The 14,958-nt window shown below is 40.5% G+C and overlaps 1 protein-coding gene across 7 annotated transcripts in view; it reads left to right on the top strand.

Annotated features, from left to right (window-relative positions):
- ULK4 (unc-51 like kinase 4) overlaps window positions 1-14,958 on the top strand; it is a 586,637-nt gene that overhangs the window by 222,425 nt on the left and 349,254 nt on the right. For all 7 annotated transcript variants that reach the window (XR_005791953.1, XM_040479906.1, XM_040479903.1 and 4 more), the window contains 2 exons: window positions 5,666-5,717; window positions 5,813-5,957. Coding sequence is in view for 6 of the 7 variants with exons in the window: in XM_040479906.1 (XP_040335840.1) it covers window positions 5,666-5,717; window positions 5,813-5,957 (197 nt within the window). In the remaining variant the exon portion in view is untranslated. The remainder of the gene's footprint in view (window positions 1-5,665; window positions 5,718-5,812; window positions 5,958-14,958) is intronic.

The following is a 14,958-nucleotide window of genomic DNA, read 5'->3' as shown; positions in this document are numbered from 1 at the left end:
ATTCTGTTTTGCTAGAATCATTGGTTAAGTGAACGTTTTGCAAAGGTATGTGGTGTTTTTCATTTTAGGATTTTACAACCAATGATCTTTTCTGAAAAACCATTTATTACTTTGATTTATGTAGTTATTGCATAGAATATAAATAAAATGGATGAAACTGTTTTTCAGTGTTTATCTCCCTTGCCTTGTTCAGCTTGCTAAGCATCTGGACATTTTCAGAGTAATTTTATTTTTATTTCTCTGTTTGTGAGTTATGGGCAGCTTTCTTTCGGTAATGTAATCAACTGTCATTGCTCGGGAAGAATATGAATTAAAGGTGAATAGTCAAATAATCTAATTTGTCTTGTAATCTGCATTTGCCATATTATAGTAAGCACATTATTTCTCCATTACCATCGTCTACCTGTTTCTTCTTCTAAAGGATCATTCTCAGTTGGAAGGATTAAATTTCTACCATCTGGGATACAATTCTAATTGCCTTCAGTCATTCAGAGGACAAGTGTTAATTAAAAAATTAAATGATATTATAATGAACTAGATTTCTTCTTTTAAAACTGATTAAATATATTTTTAATCCAGAAATTTACATTTGGTGTGTATTTAAGTTTATAGGTATTGTTTTGGGCTACGTAGTGAGATACTGTCTGTGTCTTTTTGCAGGTTGCTTGTTTTCATTAAATATATTGATGTGAGATTTATCCATTCTATTTTTGAACTCTTATAATCAGATCTTCAGTGAATAGCTTTGAATGTGTTACTGGAAACTTTGGTTGGTGTTACGAAATTCTTCTTCCAAGTTCTTGTACCAATTTATTGGTTTACTGTGGTATGTAGGTACCCATTTCCCCTAAGTTTTTCAAGCTCTTGGTACTAAGGTAATTTCTTAACTGGATCTGTGTAAATTGGTATCTCAGTGTTCTAATTTTCATTTCTCTGATGGTGGGTTTGAATAGTTTTCATGTTTGTTGACTCTGTGGGTATTCTCCTTTGAAAACCATCATTTCTGTCTTTTGTCCAGTTTTGGGGGTTGTTCGTCTTTTTCTCATTGATTTTTCTCTTGCATTCTGCATATGAATCCATTTGTCAGATTTGGGGATTGCAGAACTTTCTCCTAGCCAATGGCTTTTCTTTTCATTTTGTTTCTAGGGACTCATCCTATATAAATGTTTTTTATTTTAATGTAGTCAAACTTATTAATGTTTCTCTTTTAGTTTGTGCTTTTTAGATGCTACTTAAGAACTCCTTCCAGGGCACCTGGGTGGCTCAGTCGGTTGGATGTCTGACTTTAGCTCAGGTTGTGATCTCATGGTCCGTGAGTTCGAGCCCCGCCTTGGGCTTGCTGCTGTCGGTGCGGAGCCTACTTCAGATCCTCTGCCCCTTGCCCCGCCCCCGCTTGCACTGTCTCTAAAAAATAAACATTAAAAGAATGAAAAAAAGGAAGTCCTTTCCTACCTTAATGCCACAAAACTATGCTCTATTTTCCTTTAAAAGCCTTTCTTTTTAACTATTCAACCTTTAAGCCTCCTGTAATTATTTTTTTAGTGTTCTCTGGTATTTTTTTTTTTAATTTTTTTTCAACATTTATTTATTTTTGGGAAAGAGAGAGACAGAGCATGAACAGGGGAGGGGCAGAGAGAGAGGGAGACACAGAATTGGAAACAGGCTCCAGGCTCTGAGCCATCAGCCCAGAGCCTGACGCGGGGCTCGAACTCACGGACCGCGAGATCGTGACCTGGCTGAAGTCGGACGCTTAACCGACTGCGCCACCCAGGCGCCCCCTCTGGTATTTTTTACCAAGTAGATAGCTAATTGTAGCTCTCCCTTAAATGAATAGTCTACATGTTTTTCCACTGTTGCTAATAATACTATCACTGCCCCTTGCTGAGTTCCCATATGTGTCTGTTTCTAGGCTCTCGGTTATATTCCATGAATTTCTTTGTCTAGCTCTACATTTACACCACTTGGTTTCCCTTATAGGAAGCCTGGAAACTTGGTAGGGTAAACCATCTCTGCCCCACAATTTCTTGAAAATCTTGTATTATTCTTGATTCTCTACTGCTGTTGAAATCGACCTCTGTGCTCTGGAGCTAAAATATAATATGAAGACAGCGTTTGGGTGTAAAGAAGGAGGATAGTTGCTTATTCTGCCAGGCAGAGGAGGCTGCAGGAGGCTAGTGTCTCTAAGAGTGGCAAGCCTGTCCTAGGAAAAGGCTGAGGGGTTTTCTAGGAAAATACAGGATCTGGGTGGTTTCGATAGGAATGTATAGGTATGTGCTGCCAGCCGCCTTGGTCATGTCTTCCTAGGTGGTCTCATGTCTAGTGTTGGCACAACCGTCCGAGTCTCATTATTAAGTGTACGTTGAGGTCAGCGAGATGTCAACGTCGATACTGAGTTCCCGGAACAAAGCATTCTGCAGAAAAACGTATGAGGGGAAGGGAGAGGCTTCAAGAATGAGGAAGGGAAGAACTTCTTCAGGGTCCAGCCTTGCTGAAGGCACCAGTGTGCCTGTCTTAATTTCCACCCATCTTTATGTTTCTGTAGCATTGTCACTATTTTCCAAATACATTGCGGAATCAATATGAGGAGGTAATGCAAACCTTCTTGGACTATTTATTTGTATGACACTGGAATGATGGGTTAATTTGCAGAGAGTTGACCTCTCGGAGTCTGTTCATCAATGACCATGTGTTACCTTTGCTTATTCCTTCTCTGATACATAGATCTGAGTTTCTGACCTATATCATTTTTCTTCCTTCTGAAGAACTTTTGAAAACATTTCTTGCGAGGCAGGTCTACTGGCAGAAAATGTTTTCCGTTTTTGTTTGTGTGAGAAAAATCTTTATTTCTCCTTTTACTTTTGAGGGATAATTTCACCCAGAATTCTAGGTTGGTGTTTTTTTTCTCTTCACACTTGGAATATTTCATGCCAACATCAGGTAAAATGAATTGAGATAAGCACGTCATTAGTGTGAGATTTGATGTGTATGTGGCTTGAAGCCAGGTTGTGTTCCCCGTCTGCTCTACCTGTGGTTTTTCAGAGGCTAAGATTCCCTCTGGGGTCCTAGTTTTTGTCTCTCCTGTTGCTTTGGGTTTCCCTAATAACTCCTTCTCACATAAAACGCGTGTCTTGCAACTCTCTCAGTGGTAATCCATGTTGTTATACAGGTGCCCAGTTGATGTTGCAGTAAGGCATGGCCGGAGGGGAAACGTCCCACGGTCCTGTGGTTAGGATTCTTTTTGTGAGCCTCTGCGTCTGGTCTCTGACATTCACAGTTGTTTGTCAGTTGTCCCTGCGCCTGTGCCCGGGGGAGACAGGAAGGCTCGGAGGGTGCTGGAGTTGGGATTGTTTTTCCCAGGTTGGTTAGGTTCTGCTGAAACCTTACTATAGGCTCTGGTAAGATAGTGTCCTTTGTGTCCAGGCCTTTGTCAAGAAGAAAAGAATGTTCTGAACGTGTTTCAAAATGGCTCATTTGCCTTCCCTCTGCTGGAAGCATGAGGGGTTTTTCTCTGATCTTCACTCTGAGAGTCCAGTGGAGACTCGGGGAAGTAAACTCCCGGGCATGTGGGTGCTCCAGTAAGGCTGGGCGCCAGGAGCTTTTATCCCCCAAGCTCAGGCTCCCAACAGTCCCTCGGTTAGCCTTTAGGTTTTGTACCAGCTGCTGACTCCACTGGCCTTTCTTCTCCCATTAAGCTGTGATTCTGTTTGTCTGTCTCTTCAGGGGAGCGGTTTGTTCTGTGACTTCAGTTCTTGGAGGTGTCTGAGAAGAGTTGTTGATTTTGTTTGTTTCACATTTTCCTTGTTGTAAGGATGGTTGTGACAGCTTTCAAGCTTTTTGCAGAAGCGTGTCAATGGCCATTGTACCTGTAAATATTTTCTACATTTTTTTTCTGTAAAAGAATACCGTAGATACCTTAGAATTTGATTGCTTCTATAGATTTTAGCTTAATTATGTCATTTAGTTGGTTATTGTAGGCATGTAGGAATACTGTTGATTGTTCATCTTCTGTCTGATGATCTTGCTTTTTGACCATGCTTAGTTTTTCCGATGTGAGTTGGACACCTGTCATTTACTTCAGACCCACTCCTCTTTTGATGTGTCCTCTTAAATCTTTAAGGTAGGCGTTGACCATGTTGATGGGTGTTAACAGTGGGCTATGTTTGTTTCCTTTGCATGGTTTTTGCTTTTGACACAACTGGCAGTTCAGAGGAATCAAAATTCCTTAATGGAGTGTGACATCTATGCTTTGAGCAATGTGACATCACTTAATGGAAGAGGGTGATCAAAACATCTCTGGTTCTTAGGGTCCTTGTACCAATATCTGGATAGAATATTCTATGTGAACTTACAAGGGGGTGCATGTGTGGCTCAGTCAGTTAAACATCTGACCTCAGCTCAGGTCATGATCTCATGGTTCGTAGGTTCGAGCCCTGTGTTGGGCTCTGTGCTGACAGCTCAGAGCCTGAAGCCTGCTTCATATTCTGTGTCTCCTTCTGTCTCTGCCCCTCCCCCTCTCGTGCTCTGCCTCTCTCTCTCTCAAAAATAAATAAACATTAAAAACCTTTTTTTAAACTAGAATAGGTTAACACTGGTGGGTTACTGCCCACGTGTAGAGATCTTTACCTGTGCAGGGCTTCATCTCATTGGTCTGGATAGCAGGATGGTCTTGTGGGGCTGGGAACAGTTTCTCCTGGCCTTTTATCAGTGTAGGGAGAACAAATGCTTGTCTTAGGACCAGGAATACATTCAGTTGTAAACAACGGGAATTTTGTTCTTGTCACCAAAATAGTTCATCAAAGGAGAGAGTAGTAGGTTTCCAAATTAGACTGCAGAAATGATTTGTCCTTTCTTCATTGTTCATTTTCATTGGGGGGAATCGATTTGTTATTTTGGAGTTGGTTTCAAACCACATTTGATTGTACCCTCAATAACTAGGAAATCCTAGAGGTGGTTTGAATAGTGGATTCATCTTTTGAATATGTTTCTAAAAATAACCAAGATTAACTTGTCATAGTTCTTTGATGTATTTAATAAAACACAAAGAAGGGGCGCCTGGGTGGCGCAGTCGGTTAAGCGTCCGACTTCAGCCAGGTCACGATCTCGCGGTCTGTGAGTTCGAGCCCCGCGTCGGGCTCTGGGCTGATGGCTCAGAGCCTGGAGCCTGTTTCCGATTCTGTGTCTCCCTCTCTCTCTGCCCCTCCCCCGTTCATGCTCTGTCTCTCTCTGTCCCAAAAATAAATAAACGTTGAAAAAAAAATTAAAAAAAAAACCCACAAAGATTGGGTGTCTCATTTCCCCCCAATATTTTGGTTGTGTAGTTTAAACTTGAATAATGATCACTAGCTTATATATATTCATTTGGTGGTTTAATGTCAACCCACGCCAACTGGATTTTGGATTATATACTAAGGTTCCTTTTATAGACTCTGAAGGTTTTGATAAATTACTGTTTTGATGATCAGAATGTCATTTTGACCTGAGGACTTTTTCAGAGTTAAATGAGCCTGGTGGTTTATGTAGAGTTTAAATCCAGGATAAATTTAGCTGTTGATTTTCCCCCTCTTTTGATTAGTGATTCTGTCAGTGCAAAAAGCACAGATAGTGGTTAATACCAGTTTTGTGATTATAAACATTTGAACCAAGTCTTTCACATCTTTTCTTTAAGGTTGTTGATTATATCCTGCCACCCTTGGTCTCCTTGGTTCAGAGCCAAAATGGTAAGTGTGACCCCGTCACTGAGAATGCCAGTAGGTGCACATTCTGTTTTCATTCTATCGCCATGGACTCACATTCTTGGCACTTTTCTTTCAAGTGGAGTGGAGACTCTTCAGCTTGCGGTTGCTCTCAGAAACCACATCTCTACTCGTGAACCAGGAGGTCGGGGATGGCAAGAAGGAGGCGAATGTTGACTCTGACAGCAATCTGCTGGCTCTCATTAGAGATGTCTTACTTCCCCAGTAAGTCCCACGTGCTGCATTCGCGCAGAGAAGTGCAAGATGTCTGGAAGCTTCTGTCAGACTAGTTCTAATGATGGGGTTGGGGTCTTGATGTTCTTATGTTTCTGTACATATGCTTACGTGCTCGCAAAAAAGAAATTTGGAAACAGAGGCACTACAGACTACTACACTGCCTAGAACCCAGGAGAATCCATTTAGAGCCTTAGCGGTTTTCCATAAGGCACATGACTCTGAGGTTACGCAGATTTAAAGGTGTTAATGGCCAGAAGGTAAGGTTTATTATTCAAGGTCAACATTACAAGACTACTGGAATGTGGAATCAGGATGTTTCTCTGACCCTACTCAGAAATCAAAGAGATGGACAGAAATCTTCCTTCACCCCAAACTCTTGGAACGGAAATTAAGTTTAGTTACAAATAGGATATTTCAGCAGGGCTGCAGGGGGGTGGTTGGTGGTGCTAGAACAAGTAATGACGATTAGTTAACAGAATGGGGTTACGTTTTCCTTCTACTCCATTGCTCAGGTAGCAGACACGGTAGAGTGACTACCAAGAGGACCCAGTGCAAACACGTGAAACTCTAAAATGACACCTTGTAATTGAGGCACACTGAATTTTTTTTCTCCCACACTATGAGTCTTATCAAAAGTACAGGGTTACCTCGTTTTATTATGCTTTGCTTTATTGTGCTTCACACACGTTGCACCTTTCACAGTTGAAGGTCTGTGGCATCCCAGTGTTGAGCAAGTCTCCAGTTTTCCCACAGCATCTGCTCGCTTCATGTCCCTGGGCTACCTTTTGGTAATTCTCACAGTGGTTCCAACTTTTTTATTACTGTATTTGTTTCCATCTGTGATCAGTGATTATGACTCGCTGAAAACTCAGGTGATGGTTAGCGCTTTTTAGCAGTAAAGTTTGTAAAAAGTATGTGAATTTTTGTTTTTTAGACATAATGCTATTTTACACTTAATAGACGATAGCATAGTGCAAACTAACTTTTATACGTGGTGGGAAACCAAAAAGTTCGTTTGACCTTTTTTATTGCTGCATTTACTTTACTTTGGGGGCCTGGGTTGGAACCCACTATATCTCCAAAGTATGCCTGGAGGTAAAGTTGAAAAACACATGCCAGATATCACTGTTAAGGAAAGTTTTACAGAATTCAAGGTTGCACGTCGTGCGTTGATGTGCCTGCTTGATCCTGGTGTCCTCGGGGGCCCCAGCTGCAGTCTGAGGTCAACAGGTTTTCAGGAACAGCACTTTTCACCAATTGCTCCCCTCAGTTTGTTCAACTTCTCCAGATCTCCGGTTCTCATTGAGGAAAAAATTAACTTCCACGATGTATAGAAACCTGGTCTGATTATATTTTGAAGCATTCAAGCCCTCGTCGTTGGTTTAGAAAGGTACATTTGTGAAGCCTGTGGCCAGTGTGTCTGAGCCGCCTCCTGGCTGAGGGGGCCTGTCTTGACAGGTTGGAGTTGAATCTGTAATGGCTTGGTTTATCGAGCCAGACTCTTGTTTCTTTTATTCCTGCACTGCTGTACTTGGTCTCAGGGAGACTCCTGATAATGAATATATACTGTAAGAATACTTTTCTTACTGTGTGGTTCAGTTGGTTGAGAGTCCGACTTCGGCTCAGGTCATGATCTCGCAGTCCGTGAGTTTGAGCCCCGCGTCGGGCTCTGTGCTGGCAGCTCAGAGCCTGGAGCCTAATTTGGATTCTGTGTCTCCCTCTCTCTCGGTGCCTCCCCCCCTCATGCTTGCATTCTCTCTCTCTCAAAAATAAATAGGTATTAGAAAAATTTTATTTTATTTTATTTTATTTTGTTATTTTTTTTATGTCCTTTTCTGCAAGAACCAATGTTTATTAAGAGGGTACAGGCCTGTTTACAATAAATATCAATAACATCATGAAAGAGTGGAACTATTGTATCAATACTGAACTCGTGTAACCAAAGCACATTCTGTATTTAAGGAAACACAGCATACAGGTACCAAAACAAAAACAAAGAAACAAAATGAAAAGAAAACAAACCCATACACAGCAAAATCAAACATCAGCCTTGAAAAATTTTAAAAAAGAATACTTTTGATACCCAAAGTAAAAAAGTGGTTATGTATATGAAAAAAAAATTTTAAACTTTGTTCGGTGGAGCTTTCTCAGTAAGAAGCTATCAATGAAAGTATTTTGGGTTGCATATGTTATCTCGGAGTATGTATGTTTGTACTTCCATGGGTAGATATGAGATTAGAACACTCTCTCATGGGATTAATTCATGCTTTTAGTGCCATTTTACACTTCTGATCTCTATGTAATTACATGCATGTTTCTGACAAGAAAATATACATAGGTATAAAAATATATTTGTGCAAAATATGATTTACTTTGGATATCTGCTATCTAATGGTTTATACAGAAGCATTTTTTAGGGCCTGATATGTGCCCCCACCATAGGGACAGGGTTTTCTTTAACAGGACTTCACAGTTAAGTGATAGCTGATGAACACCCGTGCAGATTTGAAATGAAATTTCTTCATATCTTGAAGTCTGTCCACTTTTGGAACAGTTTATAAAATAAACAGTGTTAACTCTATAATCCTGTGCTTTTGTTTTACTCATCTGAGCTGGATTAAATAATACGTCTTTCTCGTAACACGTATCTTTATGTTTTCCAGAGATGAGGGGTTGCAGAGAAAAATACAAATGAAACCACATGGCAGTTGAAGAACAAAAGTAATGTAGACGAGTTCAGGTTTTTATTAAGCAATGTGAAATCCACTTTGGATAATAATAATGATAGGGAGTTGGTTGGGACATTGAGTAGGATGTTTTCACGGCTTGTGGACTGATTCTGATGTGAAGCATGGATCTTGGCTTTGCAATTCACGCTCTCAGCCTCAGTCTTCTCATCGGTAGAATAGAGACCATGGTACCTAACTCAGAAGATACTTGCAGGAATTAAATGGGATACCTCTTGTAAGACGCTTAGTACGGTGTGTGGGGCATAGTACGCCCTTGGCAATAGCAGCATGACTGTTATTATTAGGTATGGTATCATCTCTCCTAGCAACCTTTAAAATGAAGATTGTAATAATACCGTCATAGTGATAACAGTACCTACTTCAGACCTGTGAAGTGGCTATTGAAATAAATATTGCTGATTGTGCCTCCCTGGAATATATGTAAATGCTCAGTAAATGTTATGTAAAAACTTAAAAAAGTGAAATACAAGTAATACGTTTATTTACTCTGACTTTGGAAACCTAGAAGTCTTGGCAAGGAGTTTGGTCTTTGATGTTAACTCTTGGTAATTAGAAGTTTAGAGATGCTAATAATAGAAAATTTGTGTTCTTCATTGAGTAGGTAGATGTATGGCTTAAATCTTGCCATTTGTGACAGCATGAATGGTCCTGGAGGATATTAGGTTAAGTGAAACAAGGCAGACTTGAGAAAGACAACATTTGGTTTCACTTAATATGTGAAATCAAAAAAACATAAACACATGAACAAGGAAGACAAAAACAGACGCATAGGAAATAAACTGTTGGTTACCTGAGGAGGTTGGGGAGGTGACAGATGGTGATAACTAGACAGGGATCATTTTGTAGTGTGTAAAAATATTGAATTTCCATGATGTATGACTGAAACTAGTAAAATATTGTATCTCGCTTGTACTTTAAAAAAAGAATTGTGAAGTTTCTAGAGTTTGTAAGAGTGACCTACATCTGTTTTGGTTTGGCAAATACACATATTAATGTCGATACTTCTAATATATTTTAAATGTTTATTTATTTATTTGTTTAGAGAGAGTATGAACGGGGAAGGGGCAGAGAGAGAGGGAGACAGAGTCTCCCAAGCAGGTGCCGCGCTGTCAGCAGAGCCCGACATGGGGCTCAAACTCACCAACTGTGAGATCATGACCTGAACCGAAATCAAGAGTCGGATGCTTAACTGACTGAGCCACCCAGGCGCCCCTTAGTGTTGATACTTTTAATTTTGTTAAGGTTTTAATCCGTCTTTGGCCTTAAATAATACTCGTGCTAAAGTCGAGATGCTGGGCTTTTCTTGCACATATGCAGTAGGCTTCCCAGTTTTCACTCAAAAGTGTCGTATTAAGACTGTTTCATTTGTAAGTAGTAACACTCACACTAATTTGGAAAATAATTGTGTGCTCACATTAGGAGCTTGTGCTGACATCTAATATAGCTGGATTCAGGGCTTTGAGTGATGTCTACAGTCCTGTGTGTTTGTGTCTTTCTCACCGTCTCTCTGCTCTGCCTATAGTTGCGTGACTTTGTTCTCATAGAGGCTCTTTCTACTTGGTGGTTAAATGGCTCCTGGGCGGTGATCCTAGGGAAAGAGTGGATGTCTTTTGTCATAGCTTTAACAAAATGTTCAGGGAGGGCAATAATTTAATCTTCTTAAATACCATGTGATACCTGTGTTCAGGTGCTTACCAGAAAGACTGTGTGATATAAATGAAAACTCAGTTGTAAGAATAAATATCTTATTAAATATTAGTTATGGTTCTCAGAGAAATAGAACCAATAGGAGGCATGTGTATATATAGAGAGTTACAATAAGGAATTTGCTCACATGACTGTGGAGGCTGAGAAATCTTGAGATCAGCAGTCGGCAAGCTGGAGACCCATCAGACCCAGCTGATGGTGTCGTCTGTTTTGAGTCTGAAGGCCTGAGAATGAGGAGAGCTGATTGGGGGTACGTATCCGTCTGGAAACTGATAGGCTGAAGATTCAAGAAGAGCTGATGTTTCAGGGTTCCAGGGTGACTCAGTCTGTTAAGTGCCCAACTTTGTCTCAGGTCATGATCTTGCAGTTCGTGAGTTCGAGGCCCACGTCAGGCTCTGTGCTGACAGCTCAGCTGTGGATTCTGTGTCTCCCTGTCTCTCCCTCTCTCAAAAATAAATGAACATTAAAAAAAACTTAAAAAGGAAGAGATGATGTTTCCAGTCCAAAGGCAGCAAAAGAACAGTATCCCAGCTCAAGGCAGTAGAACAGAGGAATTCGCTTTCACTCAGCATTTTTGTCTTACTCAGGCCTTGAACGGATTGAATGAGGCCCACCCATATTGGGCAGGGCAATCGGTTTACTTAGTTTACTGACTCAGATATTAATCTTATCCAGACAGACCCAGAATAACGTTGGGCCAAATATCTCTGTGCTCATGGCCCAGTCAAGTTAACAGATAAAATCAACCCATCACTTCATCTATCATAAATAATAAGGCTGAATTGCTTCCCATATAAATTAATGAATTAGGAGAAAAGAATTGTTACATCTTCACAGCGTATGTGCTTTGGTTTCTGAAGAGTTGAACTTAAGTTGTATTTGTTCAGTGCCTTTTCTCTGGACAGTTATCATGCCATGGCTGGCGAGATGGTGTTTCATTTAGACTTTGAAATCTAGGTAGGATTGCATAGAGAAGAGGAGTAGGTCTTCTGGTCAAGAATAGGGTAAGCAGAGGCATGGAAGAGGCAGAGTAGTGAGAAGTACGCAGGCCAGCTGCTTTCCAGCAGATATCTGCATGTGATAGTGGCATGATGTGAGCCAGGGAGGGAATATTTTTCTCTTAATCAGCTTATCTATTCACCGGTACTAATTGAGGACATCTTACCGTAGGTGTTGCTATAGTTGCTGGGAATAATGACCGAGATAGGCACAGCTTTTATGGAACATGGACAGTCTGCCAGAGCCAAAAATTTTGGAAATTAATATTTTTTAACTAAAGAAGTCTGTAAGCTCTGCAAATAGAAGTGTTTACATAAGTATAACTTAAATACTGAAGCCCGCTTCCTTCAACACTGAGCCTGTGTAGTATTCATGAACCTGCCACAGAGTACGCGTTCTTTCCGAAATGCTCTGTGTGTTTACTACCCCTTAGCTTTTGAATTTCACAATTTACCCATTTAACTGTCTAAAGCTCAGTGTTTCTCAACGTTTTATGACCTTAAGACACTATTTCTGATGGCTTATCTGTTAACATCTCCCGAGAACTCCTTTGATCACGGTTTTTGAAATCCTACTCAAGGGCATTTCCGTTAAGATCAAGAACAAGAAAAAGATGCTCACCATCAAAACTTTTATGTAACTTTTCATCATGAGTATTAACTAACGTGATGATACGGGAATATTAAACTCTGATATCCTATTAGATTCGTATTGATGCATAACAAATCACCACACACTTAGTGGTTTTAATCAGCATCTGCTCAGCCCTGTAGGTTGGAAGTCTGACACGGTGCGACTGGGTCCTCTGCTCCGGATCTCATGCCCCCGAAGTCCGGCATCTGCGGGTGTCCTTGCCTGAAGACTAGGGGAGAAACCGGCTTGTTGAGGTCGTTGGCAGAATTAGGTTTCTTGCAGTTTGCATTAGTTTCATACCACACGCTGACTGGCTCAAAACACCAGAAATTTCTTCTTTGACAGGTTAGGAGGTCAGAAGTTCACAGTCAAAGTCTTGGCAGTGTTGGTTCCTTTTGGAGGCTCTGAGGGAGAAACCATGCCTCTCTCCTGGCCCGTGATGGCTGCCAGCAATCCTGGGTTTATAGCAGCATCCACTGCAATCTCTGCCTGTCTTCTCATGGCCTTCTTCCCTGTGTCTGCCTTGAATTTGCTTCTGCTTTTCTCGTATAAGGACACCTGTCATTATGGTTTTTTTTTTTTTTTTTTTTTTTAGTATTTGGTTTGAGAGACAGAGCAAGCAGGGGAGGGGCAGAGAGACAGGAAGAATCCCAAGCAGGATCCGTGCCACCGGCACAGAGCCTGATGCAGGGCTTGAACCCACGAACTAGGAGATCATGATCTGAGCTGAAATGAAGAGTTGGACACCTAAATGACTCAGCCACCCAGGCGCCCCATAAGCCCCTTCCAAAGAAGGTCGATTTCACAGGTCCTGGGGGTTAGGACTTGGGCATATTGTTTGGGACCATTATTCACCCTGGTGCACAGTTGTAGGACCAAAGTCCTTCCCTTCCCTTCCCTTAGGTGCCCACGTTTCTTTTCCCCGGGTCTCTCCATCTTTAACTCAGCAACACTTGTCAAACCTCCCTCATGTGTGCAACCTCTCTGAGCTCCTCTTCTGCAACCACCTTGAGAAAACTCTGTGTGTTAAAGTAGGTGATGTTGGCCATTGGTAGTCTGGGTCTCGTGATTAGAATATACTTATAGACAAATCTTGGCCCTGCCACACTTGGTGTATATGCCCTCACTTCTTGCCCTCTCCTTTCTTCCTTCAGTTTCCCCTCCTTCAAGATAGCTGGAATGCTGCTGATGTAACTTGAGTTTTCTGTGTGATTCATGAGAAAAAGTTTTTTTCTGGGAAGAAAAATAACCGTATATACTTGAAAAATTACTGTGATTTCCTTCAGCTGAAAGACAAGGTTTAATCTGAAAGTGTCATGCAGAAGAGGCAATATTTAGTGGAACTTAAGTCCAGAATGACTTCATCCGTTAAAATCGGCACCTTAATATCCAATGAACTCATAGTATTGAAAGTAATCTTCTCCTGACTGGTTTTTGTCTGAGACTTGTTGCATAAGGTGTGGGCATTTCTCCTTCAACATTTAACCACAAATGGGGCTAGATCCTTAACTCAGGTAAGACACCATTGCTCTTCTTGGGGAAGAAGAAGTTTTAGCATTCATACAGAGGTAAATAATGTCATTTGTACCATATTGTGTGATTGTGCATACAAGGGTGAAAGCCTTCCCTTTCATCATCCCTCCTTTTTTTCTTTCTCTTTCTTTCTTAGTTAATTCATTCCATAAATACGTATTGAGTGACTTCGATGTGCTGGGCATGGAGAATGCTATGGTGGGCAAGATTGAATCCCTGCCCCTCAGTGCAATTACATTCTGGTGGTTGAGACAAAGAAGTAAACAAATAAATACGTAAGATCACTCCGGTTAGTTGTGAGCATTGTATAGAAAAATAAAACATAAAACAGTGTCAGAGGATAGAGAAGGATAGTAAAGGGAATGAGGAAGGGGTTGTTTCAGGTAGGATAGTCAGGATAGGCTTTACGTAAGGCAGCAAGCCATGGCGAAAATCTCTGGAGTTTGCCTTGGCTAGACTGGAACTACTTTGCTAACGTGTACTTTAGTTTTCATATTTTCTTTTAGTTTTGTGTGTTTTGAAAAGAGATCATGCTGATATAAATGTGCTTAGAGTGTTTTTATGACAATATGGCATTCAGCATTTCTCTCCTGGGGAAAATGAGTACTGCCTTTCTTCTTTATAATTCTCTTGTGACTTGTACAATCACCAGGGCCATAATGACTTTATAAATTATTGAGGCTTTGTTTTTTAGAATCTCAGAAAGGACTATATTCTTTACAAATTAGAATTGTATTTTCTTTTAGAAATTGGAATTTATAAGTGGGTTCCATTAGTGGCAATACACCATAGAGCTGTTTATCGGGCTTTGAAATAATATCCAGTAAAAGTCGTGAGTTTGACTACCTGGTTTATATGTTGTTTGCTTAAAGAACATCCAGATGGTTCTGTGTTGCGTATTTGTCTCCCTTAACCACAAGTATTCTATGTTAAAATAGACATGAACTTGGCCATTTCTGGTGGGAATCAGAGTAGGTCGAGTATTTCAATTTTAGCTTTTCCTTAATTTTATTTTGCAGATAAAATTTAAATCACAGATGTTTTTGCAGCAGATAGAAGCATCATAAATTTCTACTTTGTTCCTTTTACCTAAGCCTTTGCTGTTTTGAGTGTGTACCTAATCAGTGCATTTAGGTAGAGTGATTCCCGCCTGCCCTCTGCCCCAGGACACAACCTATAGGAATCTAAATTGGGATAATTTTGGAATTAAAGTAGGGGTAAATATTCTTGTATCCTTCTGACTTGGGATAATTCTAATACTCCAGGTTTTTGGATAATATTTTGTTTGTTGCTTTATGGAAGTCTTTTTTTTTTTTTTTTTGCCTTTCAGGTCTTTGTAATAAAAATTTGCTGTTGATTTTATTGAA

Source organism: Herpailurus yagouaroundi, unplaced genomic scaffold (assembly GCF_014898765.1).
Source record: "Herpailurus yagouaroundi ecotype Mexico unplaced genomic scaffold, PumYag 159, whole genome shotgun sequence".
In the NCBI taxonomy this organism is placed as follows: domain Eukaryota; kingdom Metazoa; phylum Chordata; class Mammalia; order Carnivora; family Felidae; genus Herpailurus; species Herpailurus yagouaroundi.
This window is presented reverse-complemented; position numbering and strand designations above follow the sequence as displayed.